This window comes from Saccopteryx bilineata, chromosome 7, assembly GCF_036850765.1.
Source record: "Saccopteryx bilineata isolate mSacBil1 chromosome 7, mSacBil1_pri_phased_curated, whole genome shotgun sequence".
Lineage (NCBI taxonomy): Eukaryota > Metazoa > Chordata > Mammalia > Chiroptera > Emballonuridae > Saccopteryx > Saccopteryx bilineata.
This window is the reverse complement of record NC_089496.1, coordinates 58,006,259-58,029,551: the sequence shown is the minus strand read 5'-3', so window position 1 is coordinate 58,029,551 and position 23,293 is coordinate 58,006,259. Positions and strand designations below refer to the sequence as shown.

Sequence of the window (23,293 nt, the reverse complement as noted above, 5' to 3'; positions counted from 1 at the left end):
TGCTCCTTGGGCAGGCTGAGCTGCAGGCAGGTCTGACTGTCCTGACTTCTCCCGTGAAGATGACAATGTCCACCCCCCTCCCCCTGGGCCATGGAGGCCTTATGAGCTTGTCTTTCCCCAGATAAGGGGATGCCCAGAAGGCGGCGCTCAGGGTGTTACCTCACCTGCAAGGACAGCAGAGGAGACCCATCTAAAGGACGCTGGTCATGAAGCAGTGTCCTGGCCGCTGTGCCCGCTCACTGTGGGGAGGCCTGGGTCACTTGGACTCTCCCTAGGTGACCCCAGGCACCCTGATTCTAGAGCAAGGTTATTAAGTAGGTCTCCAGCTTTGGAGGTCACCACAGGAACTTGTTAGGAGCCACCTGATAGCCAGGGATGAGGGCCAGGGTCCCCCACCTAATGAGGGGTTAGGCAGGCAGAAGGGGCCAGACTGCAAGGAGGTTTTTGGGATCTCGGGCTGTGGAGCCAGCCCGGAAAGCGCTGGGCATGGGGCCACGATGGACGCGCGGGAGTGAGGGGAGGTGCCTTTATTGCCAGAGCGCACTCATCACTTGGCCTTGCCCTGTGCGGCCACAGCCTCCATGGCCTTGCGCACGGTCTCCTCATCGCCCAGGAACCGCATGGGCTTGGTGGGCTTCAGGGCCTTGTCCAGCTCGTACACGATGGGGATCCCTGTGGGCAGGTTCAGCTCCATGATGGCCTGGTCAGACATCCCTGGATCAGAGGAACCAGACGTCCTTAGCCCCTCCTGGCCTGTCCACCAGACAGCTGCTGCTCTTGTGCTCAGCAGACTCTCTGACCTTTCACAAGCCACTGCAGTCAGCTAGGCACAGCCCTCCCACCCCAACAGCAACACCAAGAAATGTGCCTGGAGAAGGTCAAGGCGGAGCTGCACAGCCTACAGAAATAGCCACGCTAAACCAAGGCTGTTACGAGCTGGGCTGGTTCCATGGGTCTCAGCCCAGTATGAACTCTGGTTAGACCAGTGACATTGGGGTTCAGTTAGGTGTCCAGAGAGTGCAGAGCAGAGAGCAGGGGGTGCTCCTCAGAAATGGGGTGTGTGGGGGACAGCAAGATGGGCCAAGTGGACAGGAGTTCTCTGTCAGGTAGAAAGCCATATTACCAGAGGAAACAGCCTGCCAGCCTCAGCCTGGAATAGTTCACCCTTTGGTATTTCCACTAAATAGCAAGGAAGCAAGTTCCCTGGGCAGAGTAAGACCCTGCTCAGGTTCCCAGTATGCTGAGAGGCATGAGGGCTGCAGGAAGCCCCCAGGAGGAAGGTGCAGAAAATTGTCATGTCTGCTGTGAGATGTGTGTGTGGACCTGGCACCCTGGGGAGGGCAGACAGGCCTCAGGGGACTGCCTGTCTGCTCTGGCAAGCTGCCAACAACCAGCTGGAGAAAGAGGTTAGAGTCCCATCACCCACCTACCTTCTTCTCCATGACCCCAATAGGCTTGAAGGCCATTCAGATACTTAATGGTCCTGATGTCTGAAAATCCTGCCTAGAAATGTTTTCAAAGGAAGCCCCTGGAGGAGCCCCTCATGTTCTTTAGTGAGAGTCCAGCTCCAAGCCTGGGTCACCTGGCTGCTTGCTACACACCCCCTGCATCCTTTTCAGTGGTCCTACCTCTGCCTGGACTCTGCCTGGAGTGGGTGGAGCTGGGGACCAGGAGGCAGGGCTCTGCCTTACTTCCAGCAACCAGGAGTTGCCCCAGAGGGTTGAGGCCCAGCAAGTGATGTGACTTGACCAGGGACACACAAGAGTGCAGAATCTGGAGCCAGATGGCCCTGTCTTTTCCTGGCTGGATGCCCTTGGTTAAGATGCTACCCCCCAGCATTCCCCACCTCTTGGCCAGGGCTCAAGTCCAGGAAGCCTAGGCAGCCCTGGCACCTTAGCCCCTGTGCAGGGCCTGGACCCTGGTCAAAGGCGGCAGGCATTTTCACCCTCAGTCTTCAGAAGGAAAACTACATAGTGTCGCAGCACATACACAAAAATGTAACCAAAATTCTGCAAAGTTGCTTCTTACATCGTTTCTCCAACTCCCAGTTCAATTCCATTTGAAAACCCACCCCAGACACTGATGTCTGCAAAGCTGCCTCCAGCAGGCATTTGCTAGGATGAGCTGGACAGGTTTAAAGGTGTGTGTCACTCTACCCACACCCACGAGGAGGGCTCACCTTCCAGGTGCTTGACGATGCCCCGCAGGCTATTCCCGTGGGCTGCAATAAGGACTCTCTTGCCGGCCTTGATCTGGGGGACGATCTCCTCATTCCAGAAGGGCAGGGCCCGGGCAATGGTGTCCTTGAGGCTCTCACAAGTGGGTAGCTCCCCAGGCTTCAGGCCTGCATACCGACGCTCCTGGGGGCATCCATGCCACAGTCACTCTCCAGACAGCCAGTCCCCCACCCGGGCTCCCATTCCCAAGGCCCTTGCCCCCAGGCCTTCCCTCTGGCACCCCAAGCAGCCCACCTTGCTGATGGTGCTGTAGTAGGGGTGCTTCTCATCCATGGGGGGTGGTGGGATGTCAAAGGAGCGCCTCCAGATTTTCACCTGCTCCTCCCCATGCTTGGCGGCTGTCTCCGCCTTGTTAAGGCCGGTCAGGCCCCCGTAGTGCCGCTCATTGAGACGCCAGGTGCGCACCACAGGCAGCCACATCTGGTCTGTACCGTCGAGGATGGTCCAGAGGGTGCGGATAGCCCGCTTCAGCACCGATGTGTAGCAGATGTCAAACTCCATCTTGGCATCCTTGACAGCCTGGGCCCCCCTCCTGGCCTCCTCAGCCCCCTTCTCACTCAGCTCCGCATCGAACCAGCCACAGAAGCGGTTCTCCTGGTTCCAGGTGCTCTCGCCGTGCCGGACCATCACCAGGCGGTGGGTGGACATGGCTGCGGTGTTGGAGACTGTCAGGCTTTGGACGAGGACAGCTGACTGCTGGAGACTGTGGCAGGCATTGGACGAGGACAGCTGACTGCCCCACACCACCACTTTATAACAGTCCATCCCCACCCCCACCCCGGCCAACTGCCAGTTGGCATTCCAAGGCCTGACAGGCGGCAGCAGGTGGCCAGCAGCAAAGATTTCAGAGAAGGGCAGGTGAGAGCTGGGCTTAAAATAATCTCATACCCACCATTCCCCACACGGGCTAGGGGGGCTGCTGGGCAAGTCTGGGTGTGAAGGGCAGAAGTCCTAGCCGTGAAGAGTCTGAGAAGTGGGCGCTAGCAGAAATGGAAGCTTTCCAGGGAAAGGCTCCCCAAGATTGGGGCTCCAGACCCATCAAACCCACCATCCAGAGGGCCCAATGCACTGACAAAGTCCCACCTGCTTTTTCCTAGTCACTCAGCACAAGGGATAAGCATACATTTCAGTGAGGAAACACCTAGGATCAAGGTATGTGTGTGCACACGTCTGCACGTGTGTGCGCACATACCTAGGTGTAAATGTACATGTATGTGTGTGTTACATGCTTGGTTCTCCCCGTGGCTCTGCTCGCCTGGGAGTGAGAGAGGCTACATATAGGAGGGGCCTTCCTCGGGAGTCCTGACCCCCTCCCCAGGTTCCGTGCATGGCAGGTCCTGTACCCCAGCCCTGCTCATGGGATTAGCCCTGAGTCCTGCAGGAGCCTGTGGCTAGCAGCTAGGCTGGGAGGAGCTGCACAGCATCCCCCTAGTTTCACTCTAGGGACAGAGGAGGGAAAAGTCTCTGGGCAGTCGTAGCCCTGGGGAAAGGTATGGCCTTGCAGGGGGGCACCAGGTAGCAGTGTGGGCAAGGGGCTGGGGCTGAGTGGGGCAGAGCTGGGTGTCCAAGATAACCAGGGGAACTGGAGCTGGAAGTCTGGCTGCCTGGGTCAGAGGGAAGCAGGGGGTCCCTCTCTTCTCTTGGGTCCCTTTGTCAAGGTCTTGTCAACACTCTCCCATCCTGCTTGCCTTCACCCAAATCAAGCTCACCCCCTCAAGCTGAAACCATCTTTAGAAAGAAAAATAAATCCAAGATCCATGCCCCTAAGGGGACTCCAGCATCAGAGAGACTGGTTGTTAGGCCTGTGGCCACCTTAGGAGAGTCCAGGCCAGGACTTCTGCACTTAGTTTTGGGGAACAAGGAAACCAAGTCACAGCTGTGCCCCACTTCCCTGGTGGCCATACCCTCACCCTACTGTGGTGAGGAAAAGGGAACATGTGGGCAGGATGCCAGCTGAGGGGCCAGCCGCCACCCCAAGACTTGGGCCTGAGAATAAGAAGCCCTGCCGCCCACCCAGGGCAGAGGCTCCCAGCTCGGGGCCCCTAGGATGGAGGTTCTGCACCCAAGGCTGGCAGGTGGAGGCCACCCTCTTAGCAGCACCACTCACAGGTCTTCCTGCTCCAGCTCTCTCAATTCTGGACACATCTCCTGATTTACAATCCACTTTCTGTCTCCTTGATCACTGGCTGGGTCCTGGGTCCGGCAGGGAGCCAGTCGAGAAGCTGTCATTCCCTTGGTAGAGGACCATATAAACAAGCTGTAGTAGGACGTCCTGGTCACTAGGAAGAAGTGAAGTACTGGGATCAGGAGGGGTGGAGAGGGGAAGACAGGGTAGCAACTTTTTTTTTTTTTTTTTTTTTCAGGGACAGAGAGAGGGACAGACAGACAGGAACGGAGAGAGATGAGAAGCATCAATCATCAGTTTTTCATTGCCATTGTGACACCTTAGTTGTTCATTGATTGCTTTCTCATATGTGCCTTCAGCAGACCAAGTAACTCCTTGCTCGAGCAGTGACCTTGGGTCCAAGCTGGTGGTGAGCTTTTTGCTCAAGCCAGATGAGCCCACACTCAAGCTGGCGACTTCAGAGTCTTGAACCTGGGTCCTCTGCATCTCAGTCCGATGCTCTATCCACTGTGCCACCGCCTGGTCAGGCGAGAGTAGCAACTTTCAATGGGAAGCAGGGGTGAGACTAAGGATAGCTCTCGAAGGTAATGGGTCATCTGTCAAGTATGTTAAGTCCATCTGGTCTAACATGTAGTTTAAGCCCAAACTTTCCTTATTTTGTCTGATCTATCCGTTATTGGAAATGGGGTTTTGAAGTCTTGTGCTATTAGTTTTCCTGCCCTTTTCTCCCTTCAGGTCTGGTAATGTTTGCTTTGTCTATTTAGGTACTTCTACATTAGGTGACAACCTATTTTATTATTTTTATTTATTGACATTAGAAGGGAGAAACATCCATTTGTTGGTCCACTTATTTGTGCATTCATTGCTTGATTCTTGTATGTGCCCTGGTCAGGAATAAACCAGTAACCTTGGTGTACTGGGCTCACAAACCGAGCTACCAGACCAGGGGGTGCAAAATTATTTTAAAATGTTATAGTCTCTTGCAATATTGACCCCTTTATCATTACATAAGGACCTTCTTTGTCCCCTCTTATAGTCTTTGGTTTAAAGCCTGTTTTTTTCTGATGTAGGTATAGTACTACTTGCTTTTGTTTCCATTTGCATGGAATCCTGTTTTTTATCCCTCATTTTTGCAGTCTGTGTCCTTAAAGCTGAAGTGAGTCACAGGCAGCATATAAGTAGGTCTTGCTTTTATAATCCATTCAGCTACTCTGTGTCTTTTGATGGATAATTTATTTCATCTACACTAAAAAGTAATTAGTGAGGGTTTACTATTGCTATTTTGTTCATTTTTTCTGGCTGTTCTGTGATTCCTTTGTTCACTGCCTCTTCTCTTTTCCTTTGTGATTTGATGATTTTCCATAATGGTACACTTAGATTTCTTTATCATTTGTGTATCTATTATAGGTTTTGCCTTTCTGGTTAGCATGAGGCTTACACAAAAGATATTTATAACAGTCTAATTTAAGCTGAGAATAACTGAACTCTAAACACATACTATAAAGCTCTAAGTTTTTACCTCCCCGCACACCTTTTATGTTTTTGATGTCAGTTTTAATCTTTTTTACATTTTGCACCCATTCACAAATTATTGTAGTTATTTTATATACTTTTATCTTTCAACCTTTATTAGATTTATGATTTACCCATTACTTATTACTACATGAGTGTTCATAATTTATTCATTCACTTTTACCAGTGAGATTTATACTTTCATGGTTTTTGGTTACTAATTAGCATGCTTTTGTTTCAGCTTAAAGTCCCTTTAATATTTACTGTAAGGCTGATCTAATCATGAATGCCTTTAGCTTTTACTTTTCTAAAAAAAACTCTTTATCTCTGCTTCAATTCTGCAGGACATCTTTGCCATGTACAGAATCCTTGGTTGGCAGTTTTTTTCAGCACTTTGAACTCCCTGCTGGTCTGCAAAGTTTCTGATGATAAAGATGCTCATTGTCTTATGGGTGGGGGGGTTCCTTGGACATAAGAAGTTGGTGTTTTTTTTCTTGTTGATTTTAAGATTATCTCCTTGTCTGCAACTTTTGACAATTTAATGTGTCTATGGGTGGGTCTCTTTTGGATTATTCTTTTTTTTTTTTTTTTCATTTTTCTGAAGCTGGAAACAGGGAGAGACAGTCAGACAGACTCCCGCATGCGCCCGACCGGGATCCACCCGGCACGCCCACCAGGGGCGATGCTCTGCCCACCAGGGGGCGATGCTCTGCCCCTCCTGGACGTCGCCATATTGCGACCAGAGCCACTCTAGCGCCTGAGGCAGAGGCCACAGAGCCATGCCCAGCGCCCGGGCCATCTCTGCTCCAATGGAGCCTTGGCTGCGGGAGGGGAAGAGAGAGACAGAGAGGAAAGCGCGGCGGAGGGGTGGAGAAGCAAATGAGCGCTTCTCCTATGTGCCCTGGCCGGGAATCAAACCCAGGTCCTCCGCACGCTAGGCCGACGCTCTACCGCTGAGCCAACCGGCCAGGGCTTGGATTATTCTTACTTGGAAGTCTGTAGGCTTTCCTTAGGTTAAAGAAGTTTTGGGCCACTGTCTCTTTGAATAAACTCGTGCTTATTTTCTAGGACAACTTACAGAACTCAGGGAAATGCTTTCATTTATTGGTTACTATATAATAAAGGATAAGATAAAAGATGCACATGGGGGTTCCTGAGATTAGCATTAGAAGAGAGAGCAGAGAGGGGAGCAGATAGAGGCCACGTGGAGGAGAGGAGAAACAGCCAAGATGGCAGACTGCTGAGGGGAAATAGAGTTTGTGCAGAGTTTGTGCAGAGAGAAGGAGATGGGGAACAGGTGAATAAGGCTGGTGAGCTAGAAATCTTTGATTCTAGGAAACTTGGATAAGTCAGTAGCTTTGTGAGCACTGAATGAGTGGGTTTTGGAGCCCAGTGTGTGTTTTACTTGCCCGCTGGGTGCAAGCTAGGATTAAAGATGATGGCCCACCAAAAAAAAAAAGACGCACATGACCAGCCAGATAAAGAAGTATGTAGGGTGGGATCCAGAAGGAGCTTCAGTTCTTCAACCAATGGAGTTAGGGTCCACCACCCTCCTGACAAGTGGATGTGTTCACCAGCCCAGCTCTCTGAACTCTGTACTTTAGAGATGTTTATGGAGGCTCCATCACATTGGAATGATTGACTATTAACTCACTCTTCAGCCCATCTTCCCTCCATAGATGATGGGAGGGGGGTTGTAGAACTATAAGTTCCAAGCTTCTTCCTAATTATGGCTTGGTCTTTCTAATGAACAGCCCCCATTCTGAAGCGATTCAGGATCCCACCAAGTGCCTCATTAGAATAAAAGACACTCCTTTCACCCAGGAAATTCTGAGGGATTTGGGAGCTCTGTATCAAAAAATGGGGTAAAAATACAAATATTAGATTAAAAGATACTCCTAGTATCTTAACTGCTTAATAAGTTACCAATGCTTTAGAAGCTCCAGCCAGGAGGATGGCATGAATACCAAAACATATATTTATTTATTTCTTTTTTTTTTTTTTACAGAGACAGAGAGAGGGCTAAATAGGGACAGACAGACAGACAGGAATGGAGAGAGATGAAAAGCATCAATCATTAGTTTTTTATTGCAACACCTTAGTTGTTCACTGATTGCCTTCTCATATGTGCCTTGACCGTGGGGCTACAGCAGACCGAGTAACCCCCTGCTCGAGCCAGCGACCCTGGGTCCAAACTGGTGAGCTTTGCTCAAACCAGATGAGCCCGCGCTCAAGCTGGCGACCTCGGGGTCTCGAACCTGGGTCCTCTGCATCCCAGTCCCACACTCTATCCACTGTGCCACCGCCTAGTCAGGCCATATATTTCTTATTTATGACAATACCATAAGTTTAAGCATCCAAATAAAAATCAGATTATCAGCTTGGACTTTTAAAAATTACCCAATTCCATGCTATCTTCAGGAAACTCACTTTAAATAGGATACATAAATTAAAATGTAACAAGTCATCCTATGAGGCCAGTATTACCCTGATACTAACAAGTCATCCTATGAGGCCAGTATTACCCTACTATACCTGTGTCAAAGACATCACAAGGAGACTACAGACCAGTATCTCTTAAGAATATACACACAGGCCTGACCTGTGGTGGCGCAGTGGATAAAGCGTCAACCTGGAAATGCTGAGGTCGCCGGTTCAAAACCCTGGGCTTGCCTGGTCAAGGCACATATGGGAGTTGATGCTTCCAGCTCCTCCTCCCTTCTCTCTCTACCTCTCGCTCCTTGCTCTCTCTGTCTCTCTCTCTCTCCCTCTTTTCTCTCCTCTCTAAAAATGAATAAATAAATAAAAGGAAAAAAAGAATATACACACAAAAACCTTCAGCAAACAAAATGCTAGCAAACAGAATCTAGCAACAAATAAAGATTATACACCATGACCAAGTGGAACTTATGCCAGGAATGCAATGTTGGTTTAACATCTGCAAGTTCATTAATATAAAATAGATTACTAGACTATTTTGTCCTTTGACAAAATAACACATGACCATCTCAATAGATGCAGAAAAAGCATTTGACAAACTTAAGGAAACTTCCTCAATCTATTTGGGGCATCTACAAAAACACCCATAGCTAAATTTATAGTCATGTAGTGCTTAACTATTGGGATACGTTCTGAGAAACATCATTAGGCAATTCTGTCATTGTGTGAACATCACAGCACACACACATCTAAATGGTACAGCCTACTGCACACCTGGGCTGTATGCACAGCTCTTGCTCCTGGGCTACAAAGCTGCACAGCCTGTTAACTGTCCTGTATACTGTAGGCAACTCTAACACAACGGTAAGTATTTGTGTAGCTAAACATAGAAGAGGTACCGTAAAAATATGGAATAAAAGATTAAAACGGCATACCTGTATGGGGCACCTGCAGGGCTGGAGTTGCTCTGGGTGAGTGAGTGATGGAGGACATGAAGGCCTAGGACATGACTGTGAACCACTGTCCCAGAGGCCCATGCTTCCTTCCCACAGGGTCATGGAAACCGTGGAAGTTGGCAGAGTGGCTCCATGAATAGGGGTGTGGGCTGGACTAACTGGAAATTGAGGAGAAACTGTCTACATGAGGTCTAGATCACCTTCATAGTGACGGTCAGGGTGGCCTGAGGGTCAGTAGGAATAAAACCAAGATGGAAAGATAAAGAAGCACAGGACAGTCGTGGCAGTGTGGTTTTCCTATCGCATGTTGGAACAGTGGTCAGATTAAGGAACTTTGTGGTATTCATTTAGAAAAAGCTGTTTAACATAGAGAAGGTGTAGAACTGAGGACTCAATGTTTTGACTTTGGAAATTTGTTTTCAGTTCCATTGACTCTTATTTGACACACAGGGCTCTCTCAGACATTGGATCGATGGAAGAAACAAAACCTATCGACACTTTACATCACTACAACCTAAACATACTTCCAGAGTGCAGGGACAGGCTGGCTCCACTCTGCCACAGAGAGCTGGTACTAGAGTGGCAGTGGCATCTGCTGCTTAAGGTCGCTCCTGTGGACCCAAGTCCTTGTACAGGGTCTTAGGTCCCAAACAAAGAACTTACAGTCATGTGCTCTGAAGACCATCACATTAGATCTGGGAGGGCTGAGTGCCCTCTGAGCATGTAGGGATAGGGGACAGGCTCCTCTGTGCACAAACAGGTCAGTGGTGACTGATCAGGATATAGCCCTCAAAACTGAAGTGCTGTGAGTGAAAGGAGATCTTGCCAAACCCCACAGATATTGCTCCCATCAGATAAAAAAACAAATTCCTTCTGAACCACATGTCCTTCCATTTTTTATAGGAAATTCAGCTCCATTATAAACATATAGGGCCACCATTGTATATGCAGTCCACTGTTGACCAAATTGTCATTTGCAGCCATGACTGTACTTAAAACAGTGAAAGACCAAAATCAGGAACAAGACAAGGACATCTGCTCTTGCCAGATTTGTTCTAGCCACAGCAATTAGGCAAGAAAAAGAAATAGGAGGCATCCAGATTAAAAAGGAAGTAAAACTATCTCTTTCCAGATGCTATGGCCTTATATATAGGAAATCATAAGGAAGCCACCAAAAGATAATTATATTTAATAAAAAGTTCGGCAAGATTCTACTATAGAAAGATCAACTCTATGTCTACACGCTAGCAATGAACAATGAGAAGATAAAATCAACAAAATTCCACTTACATAACATCAAAAGAAAAAATACTTAGGAATAAATTTAACAAAAGTATAAAACTTTTATTCTGAAAATATAAAATATCACTAAAACTACAGGAGATATAAATACATGGAAAGGGACCCTATAGTTACAGTTTAGAAGGCAATATTGTTAAGATGGCAACTCTTCTTGGATTGATCTACAGATTCAGTGCACCCTCTATCAAAGTCCCAGAGGGCATCTTTGTAGATTCCACACTGATCCCTGTGAGGATCTCGGATGTACTGAGCAAGGAGGGAACTCTGGAAGGCTTTGCACAAGGAGTGACACCACATGACCTGCTTTGAACAGACCTTAAAGGAGCAAAGGTAGAGACAAAGGTTCTGGTTGGGGCATGGGGCTAACCCACGGAGGAGGCAGTGGTCAGCACTGCAAGTTCTCTTCCTTCCGGCTCCTTCCCCCCAGACCTGCTCTTTTTCCACATGCTCAAGCTCACCCTTCAGCACCCCCACAGTACACACCTAGGGGCAAGAGCTCCAGCCTCTACTGCCAAGCTCTGTGTGAAAAGCACTCACCATCCGTGACCTTAAGGTCTACAAACCCCACAAGGAAGGCACCATTCAGGTTCCCACTATACAGAGGGCAGAGCCTGTGGACTGTGACCCAGGGTCACAGGGCCATAATGTCCCCACCTCAGGGACAGTGGCGGGGGCCAGGCAGAGAGAAGACACCCCAGCCCTGCAAAGCAACACTACAGAAAACAGCCTGGTTTGCTCCATGTTCTCATTTCATTGTGTCTTGGGTGGCATGTGCACGGGGGCAAGGGGGTGCACAAAGGAGGCTCCACCCAGGTAGGTGAGGGCTGGGGCCGCATCTTCTGCATGTATGGTCAGAGGACAAGAGCATCCATGCATCTGGCTGGCTGAGTGCGCCCCCGCTTCCTGAAGACCGTCAGTGGGGCCAGCAGAGGGGATCAGGCGTTTCTCTGCTCTGGGGGAAGGTACGCAAGGCCCAGGTGTCTGAAGATGTCTTCCTCTGCAGCCACAGGGAAAACCGTCTTCTGCAACGGGAGTAGGGGCCTTGGTGTCTGGGACCCCTCCACCACAGTGTCCCTGAGAAAGGCTGGGAGAGCCCAGCCCAGGGGGGCTGTGACTCAGGGCCCCTCTGTGGATTCCAGGCTCCCCTGCCTCCTGCCCCAGAAACACACCTGCTCTGGGTCAAACAGCCCATGGCTATTCAGCCACAAACCCCTCTCCTTCCGGCTGAATCGGCGAAGCTCCCACTCAAAATGCTGGGGGGAAAGCGAGGTGTCAGCAGGGTCATAGCCAAGCCCAGGGCAGCCCGAGTAGCTTACTGCCTGCCTACCTTGGAGCCAGTCCAGCCAAGCAGAGCAAAGGGGAACTGGCTGATGGGGGTGACCACCAGGTCCACACGCACAGCCTTCCAGGTGGGGCATGGCCTCTGGAGCTCCCCACTAGCAGCCCCTGGGGGTCTGGGCAGGCGGAAAATGCAGAAACTCCGCTCATAAGTGTCCATGGTGTTGCTCTGCCAGGTCGAGTGGGTGGGGTCTCCGCGGTGGCGGTACTGGTGGTACAGGACAAAGCCCTGCGGGGGGGGGGGGGGGGCCGCACACAGGTATGCTGGGCCTTGTCCGTGCGCCTGGAGAGCAGGACCCAGCAGCACCCTTGGGAGGTGGGAAGCCCTCACCTGCTGCTCGAGGTAGCACATCACTCTGGGCAGTAGCCCGGCCTCCTGGCCATCCTGGGGGTGGGTGATGAGGAAGTCCACATCGTGGCCCTGCATCTTCCCCCTGAAGGGGCAAGTCTGACCTCCAAGCCAGCCCGGGAACAGGCTGTTCTCCCAACACCCTTCCATGTGGGAAGGCCCCCTCAGCAGCCCAGCTTACAACCGAGCTGGAGCACATGTGGGGCCCCATACCTGCGGAAGCCGCCAGCCAGTGTGACAGTGGCCCCGGGAAGGGCCCGCCCCACAGCTGCCTCCACCACCTGCTGCAGGGCCTCCACGTCCTGACGCTGGACTGCGGTGCTCAGGTCCTGGTAGTGCTGGAGTCCTGCGGGCAGCACGGCTCTCCAGACTGCTCCGCCCGCCCTGTCTGTCTCTCCACTATCCCCTCCTCCCTTTTAAATACACTGCTCACAGCCTGACCTGTGGTGGCGCAGTGGATAAAGAGTCAACCTGGAAATGCTGAGGTCGCCGGTTCGAAACCCTGGGCTTGCCTGGTCAAGGCACATATGGGAGTTGATGCTTCCAGCTCCTCCCCCCTTCTCTCTCTGTCTCTCCTCTTTCTCCCTCTCTCTCTCTCCTCTCTAAAAATGAATAAATAAAATTTAAAAAGTTTAAAAAATAAATAATACACTGCTCACAAAAATGAGGGGATATTTCAAAATGAATATAAAGCGATAAAATAAAGTATTTGATTTTTTTTATTAAACAAGAACATCAGAAAAACAAAGGACAAGTCAAAGAAGTTGTTCGATTATGCAAATGAAATGCAAAACCAACTTTGACTTTTTATTTCATTGGTGAAAATGCACTATAGGCTGAAACGAAGTACTGGAGTACATGCACATTCTCTGATCCCCTGATTTTTATGAGCAGTGTATTAAACTTTTTTTTTAACTTATTCATTTTAGAGAGGAGAGGGAGAGACAGAGAGAGACAGAGAGAAGAGACAGAGAGAGAAGGGGGGAGGAGCTGGAAGCATCAACTCCCATATGTGCCTTGACCAGGCAAGCCCAGGGTTTTGAACCAGCGACCTCAGCATTTCCAGGTCGACGCTTTATCCACTGCGCCACCCCAGGTCAGGCCTATTAAACTTTTATTTAGAGATAATTGCAGATTCATTTACAGCTGAAAGGAGTAATAGACATCCCTTGTGCCTGCCACCCAGCTCTCTCAACGTAAGTTCTTAGCCTGTCGGGTGCTGACAGACTCCTTCCAATGCCTGTCTTCCTGTTGGCAGAGTGGGGCCAGGAGTCCATAAAGGACACGAGGAAGACGGCTCCAGCACTTAAGAACAAGCACCAGTTTAGCCCAAGTGCATGTCCTCAGCTGCCAGGAGTCCCTGTGCCCCCCACATGCAGAAGGAGAGGTTTGAGTGTGGGAGTGATAGTGCTGGCAGCTGCAGGGAGTGCTGTTGGCCAATCAGCTTTACCGTGCCAGCTGCTGGCCAATCAGCTTTACTGGGACCAGCGGATGTGACCACCTAATGCTTTCCTGGACACAGCTCTGCTGGTCTCATTCCCACCCACTGACCAGGCTAGTCTCCAGGACCCTGGGTAGCCTCCCCTCCTCTAGTCCCTGGGAAGATGTTCAAAGAGGTGGAAGGTGCTGGGCTGTGGGGCTCGTTCAGCAGGACTCCCCCTCACCCCAGGGCCACACAGACAACTCTGTCCAACGTCTGTGGCCTGCTGGCTCACTGAGGTGCTCATGAAATCCCACCCTTTACAGAGAACATCAACGAGGCTCAAAGAATCTCCATCTCAGGGCCACGGTCACCTCTCTAGTAAGTGGCAGAGATGGGACTCAAGTTCAGGACAACTCTCAAGTTCACGTTCTTCCTACCACACAGGTCCCCTCACCAGCAGTCAATGGGCCAGAGTGCCAAGCACCACACTGGCAAGGTGTGCCCAGGGCTCAGGCTGTTCAGGAGTAAGAAGCCCAGGTCTGGTCCAATCTAAGCCTAGAGGTTCTGAACATCAAGTGAACTATTGTGATCATCACCGCCCACAGAGACAGAGCTCAAATGGACCTGGCTCCGGCCAGTGGGACCCCAGGAAGCCACCAAAAATGACTGCATCCCAGCAGGTCCCTCCGCTCTGAGCCCCAGCCAGGCAGCCTCAGCACCAGGTGCAGGAAGCTTTCAGGCTCCAGTGCTTTGGGAAAGCCCAAGGTGCAGCCCACTCGGAAGTTCACCTGCTTTCTGCTGTTGGGTCAGTCTCTGCACCTGCTCCCGGATGTCGTCCAGCGTCCGTAGCCCTTCCCGGTACCACCGGTCAGCAGTCCTTATTCCAACCCCGAAGATCTGGGTGAAGAGCTGTTGGGAGAGCAGAGCCCTGTCAGGGCTCCAGTCTCCTCCCCTAAGAGAGGTCTCTCCCAGGACAGGCACAGCACCACCAGTCACCTCACAGCCGCTGAAAGACACTACTGCATTTCTTCTCCTTGACAAACGCAAACATAAAGGGCTGTTTGTTGCAGCGGGAGCTGGAATAAAGCAGGCCTGAGGCTATCTACCCAGCATGTGCCACTACCCAGCCATCGCTCAGCACAGACATCCAAGCCAGTGGGGACGACCTGACTGGAGTCGACCTCTCCTGGGGTGGCTGCCTGTCTCCCACAGGTCTCCTGACCCCAGCCCAAGCAAGTCACCTGTCTCTTACAGCTCATGGGTTAGGGTAGGCACCTGCTCTAGGCCAGCCACTCAGAGCCTGTCCCTGGGAATTTCTGAAACTAAAACAGAAGATCAGGTCCATAGAGGGTAGAGGCTGTAATGTGTGGCAGGAGCACCTACTGCAGCAATGTCTGACCGGTGGAAGCAGCCAGCATGCAGAGGGTGTCCCAAGCCCTGCTTCTCGCAAATCCACTGCACCCTGCCTTCTTGAGCTGTGTGGACCACCCTGTCCTCGATCCCTTTAACCAACATGAGCTGTGTCACTGTCACAAAAAGCATCTTCACAGAAAAAATACTGAGAATAACCTAATCATATTGTTTACAAAAATAATTGTTGGCCCTGGCTGGGCAGCCCAATTGGTTAAAGCATCATCCACCAAAGTTGCAGGTTTGATCCCTGGTCAGGGCACATACAGAAAGCAAGCAATGAACGAATAAGTGGAACAAACGGATGTTTCTCTCTTTCTAAAAAGTCAATACATTAAAAAAGAAAGAAAGAAAGAAAAGAAACATTTTTAAAAATAACTAATTTTTTGGCACTGGCCAGTTGGCTCAGCGGTAAAGCGTCAGCCTGGTGTGCAGGAGTCCCAGGTTCGATTCCCGGCCAGGGCACACAGGAGAAGCGCCCATCTGCTTCTCCGCCCCTCCCCCTCTCCTTCCTCTCTGTCTTTCTCTCTTCCCCTCCCACAGCCATGGCTCCATTGGAGCAAGGTTTGCCTGGGCGCTGAGGATGGCTCTGTGGCCTCTGCCTCAGGCGCTAGAATGGCTCTGATTGCGGCAGAGCATCGCCCCCTGGTGGGCATGCCGGGTGGATCCCAGTCGGGCGTGTGCGGGAGTTTGTCTGCCTCCCCGTGTCCAGCTTCGGAAAAATACAAAAAATAAAATAAAATAAAAAACTAATTTTTAAGTACTTCCTGCAGGCTCAAATGCCTCCTGGGACTCCAGGCAGCCCACAAGGAGGCAGAGAGCCCTCCCCTCTCTGTGCTTCCTCGCTCTCACTAGCTCCTACAGCCCATTCTCCACCTCTGTCCTTCACATGTGCCTCCTACCCCACCTCGAAGCCTGCTTTGATCCTCACAACGCCAGGTCCACCACCCACAGCAGCAGTGACCCAGCCATCCAGGGAAGCCTCCCTGCCCCACAGGTCAGCCATCTGACAACCATCCTCCAGCCACAAAAGCAGGTGTTCAAGTGGCAAGATGGGGCAAAGGTGAGGGGCTTAGGACACAGGTGGGCCGACACCAAGAAATCAGAGCCCGAGACCAGACAGACGGAGGGAGTGCACGGGCGAGTGGCGCAGTCACTCGTCCCTGTGGCATGCTGTACTCAGGTGCTCTGCTTAAGATGACAGAGAAGGTAACACATTGGGGACTATTCTGTCAACAACCCAACGAGGACAGGTAGTGCTGAGCGATCTAGAACGTTCCTGTGCTCAAAACAAGCTTCTCCTTGAAATCTGTTTGGCTGCCTCATACATCTCAGATGTCAGCTGCCACTTCCTCAGAGACCTCCTCTGACCCCTGGGTGGGTCACTCGGGGAAGGAACGAGGGCCCATGTGCCTCTGCTGCGGTCCACTTTGTGTGTACCTTCATGCTCTGGTACCTCTCTGAGAGCCGGACTCTCTCCACCTCCTCACACAAGCCATGTTCCAGCAGCTCCTGTGGCCGAAACAAAGCAAAACCCAGCCTGATCACAGAGCAGAGCAGAGCTAGGGGCCAAAACCCAGCAGACCCCACACTCAGCAGGCAGCTCTGCAGTGTCAAGATCTGAGGGTCTTGCAAACAGTCACTGTGCCCCAAAGCTACTCACCTCATCCCTCAGTTAAGTAGCAATATATGTAAACAACTGCTTCTCAAAACATAAGTGATAAATTCAGTGTGGCTTCATTTAAAAGCATAACTGGGCCCTGGCTGGTTGGCTCAGTGGTAGAGCGTCGGCCTGGCGTGCAGAAGTCCCGGGTTTGATTCCCGGCCAGGGCACACAGGAGAGGTGCCCATCTGCTTCTCCACCCCTCCCCCTCTCCTTCCTCTCTGTCTCTCTCTTCCCCTCCCACAGCCGAGGCTCCATTGGAGCAGAGATGGCCCGGGCGCTGGGGATGGCTCCTTGGCCACTGCCTCAGGCGCTAGAGTGGCTCTGGTCGCAAGGAGCAACGCCCCAGAGGGGCAGAGCATCGCCCCCTGGTGGGCAGAGCATCGCCCCATGGTGGGCGTGCCGAGTGGATCCCGGTCGGGCGCATGTGGGAGTCTGTCTGACTGTCTCTCCCCGTTTCCAGCTTCGGAAAAATACAAATAAATAAATAAAAGCATAACTGAATTCGAAAGTATCTTCTGTCATGACATCCTATCCCAGCGAGGTGTACAAAGCACAACTTTCCTCAAACACTGTGCACTTACACGAGGTGCTCATGCTCAGGGCTCCTCTGCCACATCCTGGACAGTTTCGGCCAACGCCAACAGCGCCAGCTACCAGCCCTGCGGCCCCTGAGTCCTCTCAGCCACCCTAGAGCAGATGCTGTGGCCCTATTTCACAAGGTGTCTGGGTGGAAAATAACTTGCCCCTGCCTGGGAGCCTGTGGCCTCCCCCCCCAGCTGGGCTGAACTACAGAGCCACCTGCTGTCACCAGGCTCTGGCCTCCTAGACAATCACTTGAGTTCACAACTTCGTCTTGCTAACTGTGGTGAGCACCTACCTGGATGACCCTGCAGGAATGTTCTCCAAAGTGGGGCAGGCCCTGCAGCTGGCTCGGGGCTGTGACCGGGAAGGGCAGCGCCTTGAGCACGGAGGCTGCTCTGCAGAAGGAGATGAGGCGGCCCTCACTGCCTTCAAAGCCTGCCGCCTCTGCCAGCACCTCCAGAGCCTCCTGCAGGTAGGGACCTTTCATGAGGGTAGGGTGGGCAGGAGTCCCATCCACTTCTCCAGCTTTGACCCACCTGTCCCCAGGGCTGGGACAAGGCAGAGTAGGCAGTGCTCACAGCAGCAGACCTGGCCCCAGCTCAGGGAGGCTGGGAACCCATGGCTCACCGAGAGGCTGGTGTTGTGGTGTGTGAGGGGCGTGGGACGCTGGCAGGCATAGGGTGCCATCCATACTGGGCTTGGCAGCCCTTTCCTGGGCACAGCCACCTAGGGATGGGTGACGAAGAAGCCACTTTGAGATTGCAGGGCTGGCAGCCCCTGAAGCCTTGCCTCTCCTGGGTGGTCACCTGGGTCTCTCAAGCATGCAGGACAAATGCCAACTCTGAGAGGATGAGACTACCAGAGACCTAGGGCAAAGGCGGCAATGCCCTACAGAGCACGCCAACAGTGGCTCCTCAGGCCTGAGGGGCTGCAGTGATACCATCTGCCACCCTCATGGGGTACTTCCTGCCAAGGCACATGCTGCACGTGCCTCACTGCCAACCCCACCTCATCGCTAAGGCAGAGTCAGAATTTTAGCCCCAAGCCCACACTTGCATCCCTCATCTCTGCTGACCCAGGAACTATGGAGGCAGGGCAGAGGCCTCCTGCTGGCCCTCAGGTCATCGCACTTATGGGTCACACTCTTCTGTTTGGTTTACCAGAATGGCCTAACGATGCTAAAAACAAGCTAACCCTAAGAGAGTCTGCAGCAACAGAGACAGCAGAAGTGGGCATGGCCTGGTGTGGTGGTCTACGCAGAACCTGCACCGCCCACATCATCTGGACACTGCTGCCGGTCACCTGTCTCAGCTGAGCTATCCTGGGCCTTTCTCTGTGGTCCTACACTAATCGTCTACCCAGCTCACCTCCAGACGGTGCCGGCCCTGCACAGGGACTGGTTGCCCAGCTGCCATGCTCTCTGTGAACCAGCTGATGTCCAGCAGTGCTGGGCGGGTGCAACCTGGGGGAGGGGCTGCCCTGCTCTCCTGCCAGCAGATGGCCTCCTCAGCTGAGGTCTGCTCCATCACCACATGTGTCACCGCAGAGCTGGGCAGAGGGAAGAGAGGGATGAAGCCCAGAGCCCTTGCCCATGCCTGCCCTCCTCCTGCTTCACTCCACACCTGCAAGCTGTGCTCCGCCTGGTGAGAACTACTCACTCTTCGAGTGTCACCTTCTCAGAGGGACCTGCCTGTCTTCTCCTGGTGCCTGCCACCCAACCCACAGAGCTGTGGTCCTCTGATCTAGCTACCATCACAAGCCCAGCAGGATTTTGTGTTGTCTGTCTCCCCCCCTCCCCTCAGACAGGAAGTCCTCAGAGGCAAGGACCAGGGGATCTTCATCTAAGGGCTGGAGCCAGGCAGCCTGGGTGTGCACCTGAGCTTGCCACACACTTGCTGTGTCTCCCTGGGCACCTCACTTAGTTCTTCTGTGACTTTCTCCCCTGTAAAGCAGGTATAATGCCGCTCTCTTGTAGGGTTGTTGTGAAGATTAAATGACCTAATAAGCAAGAGAGCTGGACCCTTCTCTGCTGAGTGGGTCTGCCCACCCCTGGGAAGGGCTGGCCCTCGGTTTGTCTGCTCTTCCAAATCCAAACCTGTGGAGACGCGGTTCCCTCACTCTCAGCACTGCCTCTGCAGCCACTAACGTCTGGCCCTCGGGGAGCTTCGCGCGAGTCATTTTCTCAGTCCCCAGGGCAGGCGGCAGGAGGAGCTCACTAAGGCAGAGCGCTGGGCAGCTAAAAAGCCCCTACGTGAACCGCTCCGCGTCCCACAAGCCTCCCGGCTTTAACCGCTCGCGCCCCGCACAGGAGAGGCGATGGAGAGAGGCCAGGACGTCCCTGGCTGACTTGGACTTCGGAGGCTGCGGGCGCTGCAGGCCGGTCAGCTGCGGGCGAGTTTTCAGACGGCAGAAGCCGAGCTGCTAAGAAACCCCGCGTAGGGTCCCGGCCGGCCGCGCGCGCCGCACGCACCTGTAGGCGTCCAGCACGCGGAAGCCCTTGGACAGCGCCAGGCGCGAGAGGAAGTCCCGGCGGCTGCGGCCCATGCGCTGCTCCGCCAGGTAGATGGCGACGCCGGGGAAGCGCACGGCGGGGGACAGGATGCCAGGGGGGTCCCCGCCCCCGCCCCGCGGCCGCCGCCGTCGCGGGAGCATCGGGCAGGGCCTGGCGCGCCGCGTTGAAGGCCGCCGTGGGAAACCGCGGCCGGAAGGAAGGCGGAAGGAAACCGACTGGAAGGGGAAGTGGCGCGAGGCCCCGCGCCTAGAGGCGAGCCCCGCCCCATGCAAATGAGGCTCGGGGTGGTCCCACGGGATTGGGTGTCCTGGCCGCTCGGCGCCAGAGGCGCCCCCTGCAGGCAAATAGCACCAGAGGACACGCCTTCCCACGGGAGGCGCGGGGCGCCTGAGACCCCCCCGGGGCCAGAGTGGCCGCGGAGACCCGGCGGCGAGGGGCCCCGGACTGCGCACCGGGGCAGCTGCGGGAGCCGGGAACGTGCTGGTGCAGCGGCCGCTTCCAGCCCGGGAAAGGTTTTCAGTCGAATGGCGCTGGGACAACTGGCCAGCCAGCTGGAAAAATAGAAGTCGGTTCCCTCCCGCTCGCCTTAACACCAAAATAAAATCCAGATGGACCAAACATGCAAATCTAAAAGAGAAACAAAGAACGTACTGGAAAAAAATGAGTGGTTTTTAGTCTGTGTTTCGCAATAAACCAGAAACACTGAAAGAAAAGAATGAGCAGCTTGACTTCATACACATGTAAAATGTATTCAAAATTGAAAAGCAACGCGGAGGGAAAAGTGTCAACACATTCTGAAAGTAAGCCTAATTCATGTAATTATGAAAATTTCCACAGATAAATAAGAAAAAGGCAATGATCTAATGGAAAAATTGGCTCCAGTAGGTGCCTCCATGAATTGCACCAGTAGGCAATTCATAGAAGAAAAGCTGCCGTGTTGCCTGACCTCTCCAATCATTGGAGAAATGCAAATACAAGGGCGACGGACATCTCCACCTGTTTCATTGTCAAACGTTTAAGAAATTGATCACACGTGTGAAGGAATTAGCAATTTGCAGGAAGAACTTTTTGAAAACCAATTTGGCAACGATGTCTAACAAAACAAAAACAAAAATCACACTAGCAATTCCTTTTCCAAGATAGGGATTGTCCTGAGTCTACCAATCAGGTTGGGAAAGCTGACGTCTTGGAAATAGTGAATATTCCTGTTTGTCTCTCTCACTTTGAGGCATTATGTTTTGGAATCTCGTTGTTACAGTAGTGTAGCCATGCTTAGATGAACAGATGGAACAGGCCCGGTGCAACCCCTGTCCCAGCCTTCTCCTCCATCACCCCACATCAGTATCAGTGGGCACGGGACTGAGGGAGGCAGGTGACTCAGCCTCCCACACCAGCTCCCAAGCTGCCCTCCTGGGGCCCAGGACACAGGCTCCAGGAAGCTGGGCTGTGTCCCCTCCTTCATTCCCTCCAGTGGGCAGGGAAAGGGGAGCTACCTGGTCCTCTGTAAGGGGTGGGAGCCTTGTTCCCTATCTGTGGGTCCCATCTCTCCTCAGGGATCAGTCCTCTATCCCGTGTGACCATTTCCTTTCCTTCTAATGTCCTCTGTCTCTGGCCAGGGCACTTGGGTTCTGTTCTGGGGTGGCAGTGGCAGCTTTGTGTGTGTGTGCATGTGCGTGATAGAGACAGGGAGAGAGAAACAGATAGGGACAGACAGGAAGGGAGAGAGAGGAGAAGCATCAGTTCCTCGTTGTGGCACCTTAGGTGTTCATTGACAATTTCTCAAGGAATTGCTAGTGTGATTTTTGTGCCTTGACCCAGGGAGGGGCTACAGCAGACCGAGTGACCCCTTGCTCAAGCCAGCAACCCCGTGTTCAAGCTGGTGAGCCTGCACTCAAGCTGGCGACCTTGGAGTTTTGAACCTGCGTCTTCCACATCCCAGTTCAACACTATCCACTGTGCCACTGCCTGGTCAGGTGAAGTAGCTTTTAATGACCCATCACACCTAGGGGCCTACCCAGAGTCGGCTCATTAGAACAAAACACACTCCGTTCACCCAGGAAACTCCAAAGGTTTCAGGAGCTCTGTGCTAGGAATTGGGGGCAGTGAGCAATATGTATATTTTTTATAATCTCACAGATGAGACCTGGTGTGCCTGGCTCAGTTACAGACCTCCCTGACTAGGTGTTTCCAAAACACCTGGATAATTGTCTAACAAACTGTTACTTGCTCTCTCAGGGAAGTGGGGTGATCTAAAACTCAATAAAACTTTTTAAAAATTAATTTTAGCCAGAGAGGCAGAGAGAGAGAGACAGAAACATTGATCTGTCCCTGTATGTGCCCTGACCAGGGATCAAACTGACAACCTCTGTGCTTCTAGCCAAAGCTGTAAGCAAGGGAGCTATCTAGCTAGGGCTCAATAAAACTTATAAGCGTTTTATTTTACCTGTTTGTGTTTTCTATTTTGTTCTCTGATGAGCACTTGTATAATAAACAACCTTGACATAAGACGTGTTCAATGGGCCCACAGCCAGGAGCCCCCGAAGTTGAGGAGTTGCTGCGTTAGCCAGGTGGGGTGCTGAGCCAGGGGTGTGAGTAGATATGGGGCAGGCAGTGGGCACTGGTGGCCCTGAGGCTTCCCAGTCCCTTCCTCTGTTTCTGATGACCCACGGCTGGAAGGATTCCAGACCCATCAGCAAGTTGGCAGGACCACCCGGTGTCCAGCCAGGCAAACAGGGGCCGTGCACAGATATTCACACCTGTGGCGCTGCAAGCCTAGGAACACAAGCTCACGTGGGAAGTGGCATCTAAAATGACGTCAGGGGGCCAGCAGGGGGCGCGCTCAGCTCTAGTGGATCTCTGAGCCCAACGAGAAGAGGTGTCCATCTCTTCCTCTCCAGCGTCTGGCCAGCTTCCTCTCCAGCGTCTGGCCCTGCACCTCCCGTGCCAATACGCCGCATGTACCGAACTGCTGTTCTCTGTTGTTCCTGTGTAAACCGATTTTGCTGGAGAAATATTTGTGTAGAAAACAGCGGGATCGGGCACACTCTCAATGCTCACAGCTGCTCTGTCACCAAACCTGGGTGGGTGGGGTCGCTGCCCCACTCCCCACACACTCTCAAGGCCCATCAGCTACCCACGGGTCCACACTGACCAGTGTCTGACCAGCTGCCTACAGAGCAGGGCCGGTACTGGCCTTCCTCTCCCCACCTCCCCTGTAACTGCTCTTCCCCAGGCCCTGGTAGGACCCTTGCCCTCTAGTTCCCAACCAGTCTTCCTCCTGTGTCCCATTGACAGCAGCATCTGATGGCCCCACTCTCCAGCAGGCTGCACAGGTGTGCCTGTCCTTCTGGAGGGGGGTAGAGGGATGTGGGGCGCAGCAAGAGTTTCTTCAAGCTTCTCCTTGAACCAATTAGTTCTTGTCCCACATGCCAAAATAGTCACA

At 52.6% G+C, this 23,293-nt stretch overlaps 2 protein-coding genes across 6 annotated transcripts; both read right to left on the bottom strand.

Moving 5' to 3' along the window:
- Positions 1 to 512: 512 nt before the first annotated feature.
- PGAM2 (phosphoglycerate mutase 2) lies at positions 513 to 2,974 on the bottom strand. Its single transcript, XM_066238575.1, has 3 exons — positions 2,472 to 2,974; positions 2,180 to 2,360; positions 513 to 714 (listed from the first exon to the last, which is right to left on the bottom strand). The coding sequence occupies exons 1-3, from the start codon at positions 2,883 to 2,885 to the stop codon at positions 548 to 550; spliced, it is 762 nt and encodes a 253-aa protein (XP_066094672.1). The 5' UTR covers positions 2,886 to 2,974; the 3' UTR covers positions 513 to 547.
- Positions 2,975 to 10,588: 7,614 nt separating this feature from the next.
- POLM (DNA polymerase mu) lies at positions 10,589 to 20,106 on the bottom strand. 5 transcript variants are annotated; one of them, XM_066238567.1, is made up of 11 exons: positions 19,810 to 20,105; positions 18,707 to 18,887; positions 17,967 to 18,065; positions 17,635 to 17,805; positions 16,532 to 16,603; positions 14,470 to 14,590; positions 12,472 to 12,604; positions 12,241 to 12,343; positions 11,899 to 12,138; positions 11,741 to 11,824; positions 10,589 to 11,593 (listed from the first exon to the last, which is right to left on the bottom strand). In XM_066238567.1, the coding sequence occupies exons 1-11, from the start codon at positions 19,989 to 19,991 to the stop codon at positions 11,507 to 11,509; spliced, it is 1,473 nt and encodes a 490-aa protein (XP_066094664.1). In that variant the 5' UTR covers positions 19,992 to 20,105; the 3' UTR covers positions 10,589 to 11,506. The 5 variants fall into 5 exon arrangements, with proteins under 5 accessions (XP_066094664.1, XP_066094663.1, XP_066094669.1 ...); XM_066238566.1 differs by having other exon boundaries at positions 11,899 to 12,343; positions 19,810 to 20,106; XM_066238572.1 differs by lacking the exon at positions 12,241 to 12,343 and having other exon boundaries at positions 12,472 to 12,596; positions 19,810 to 20,106.
- Positions 20,107 to 23,293: the final 3,187 nt, after the last annotated feature.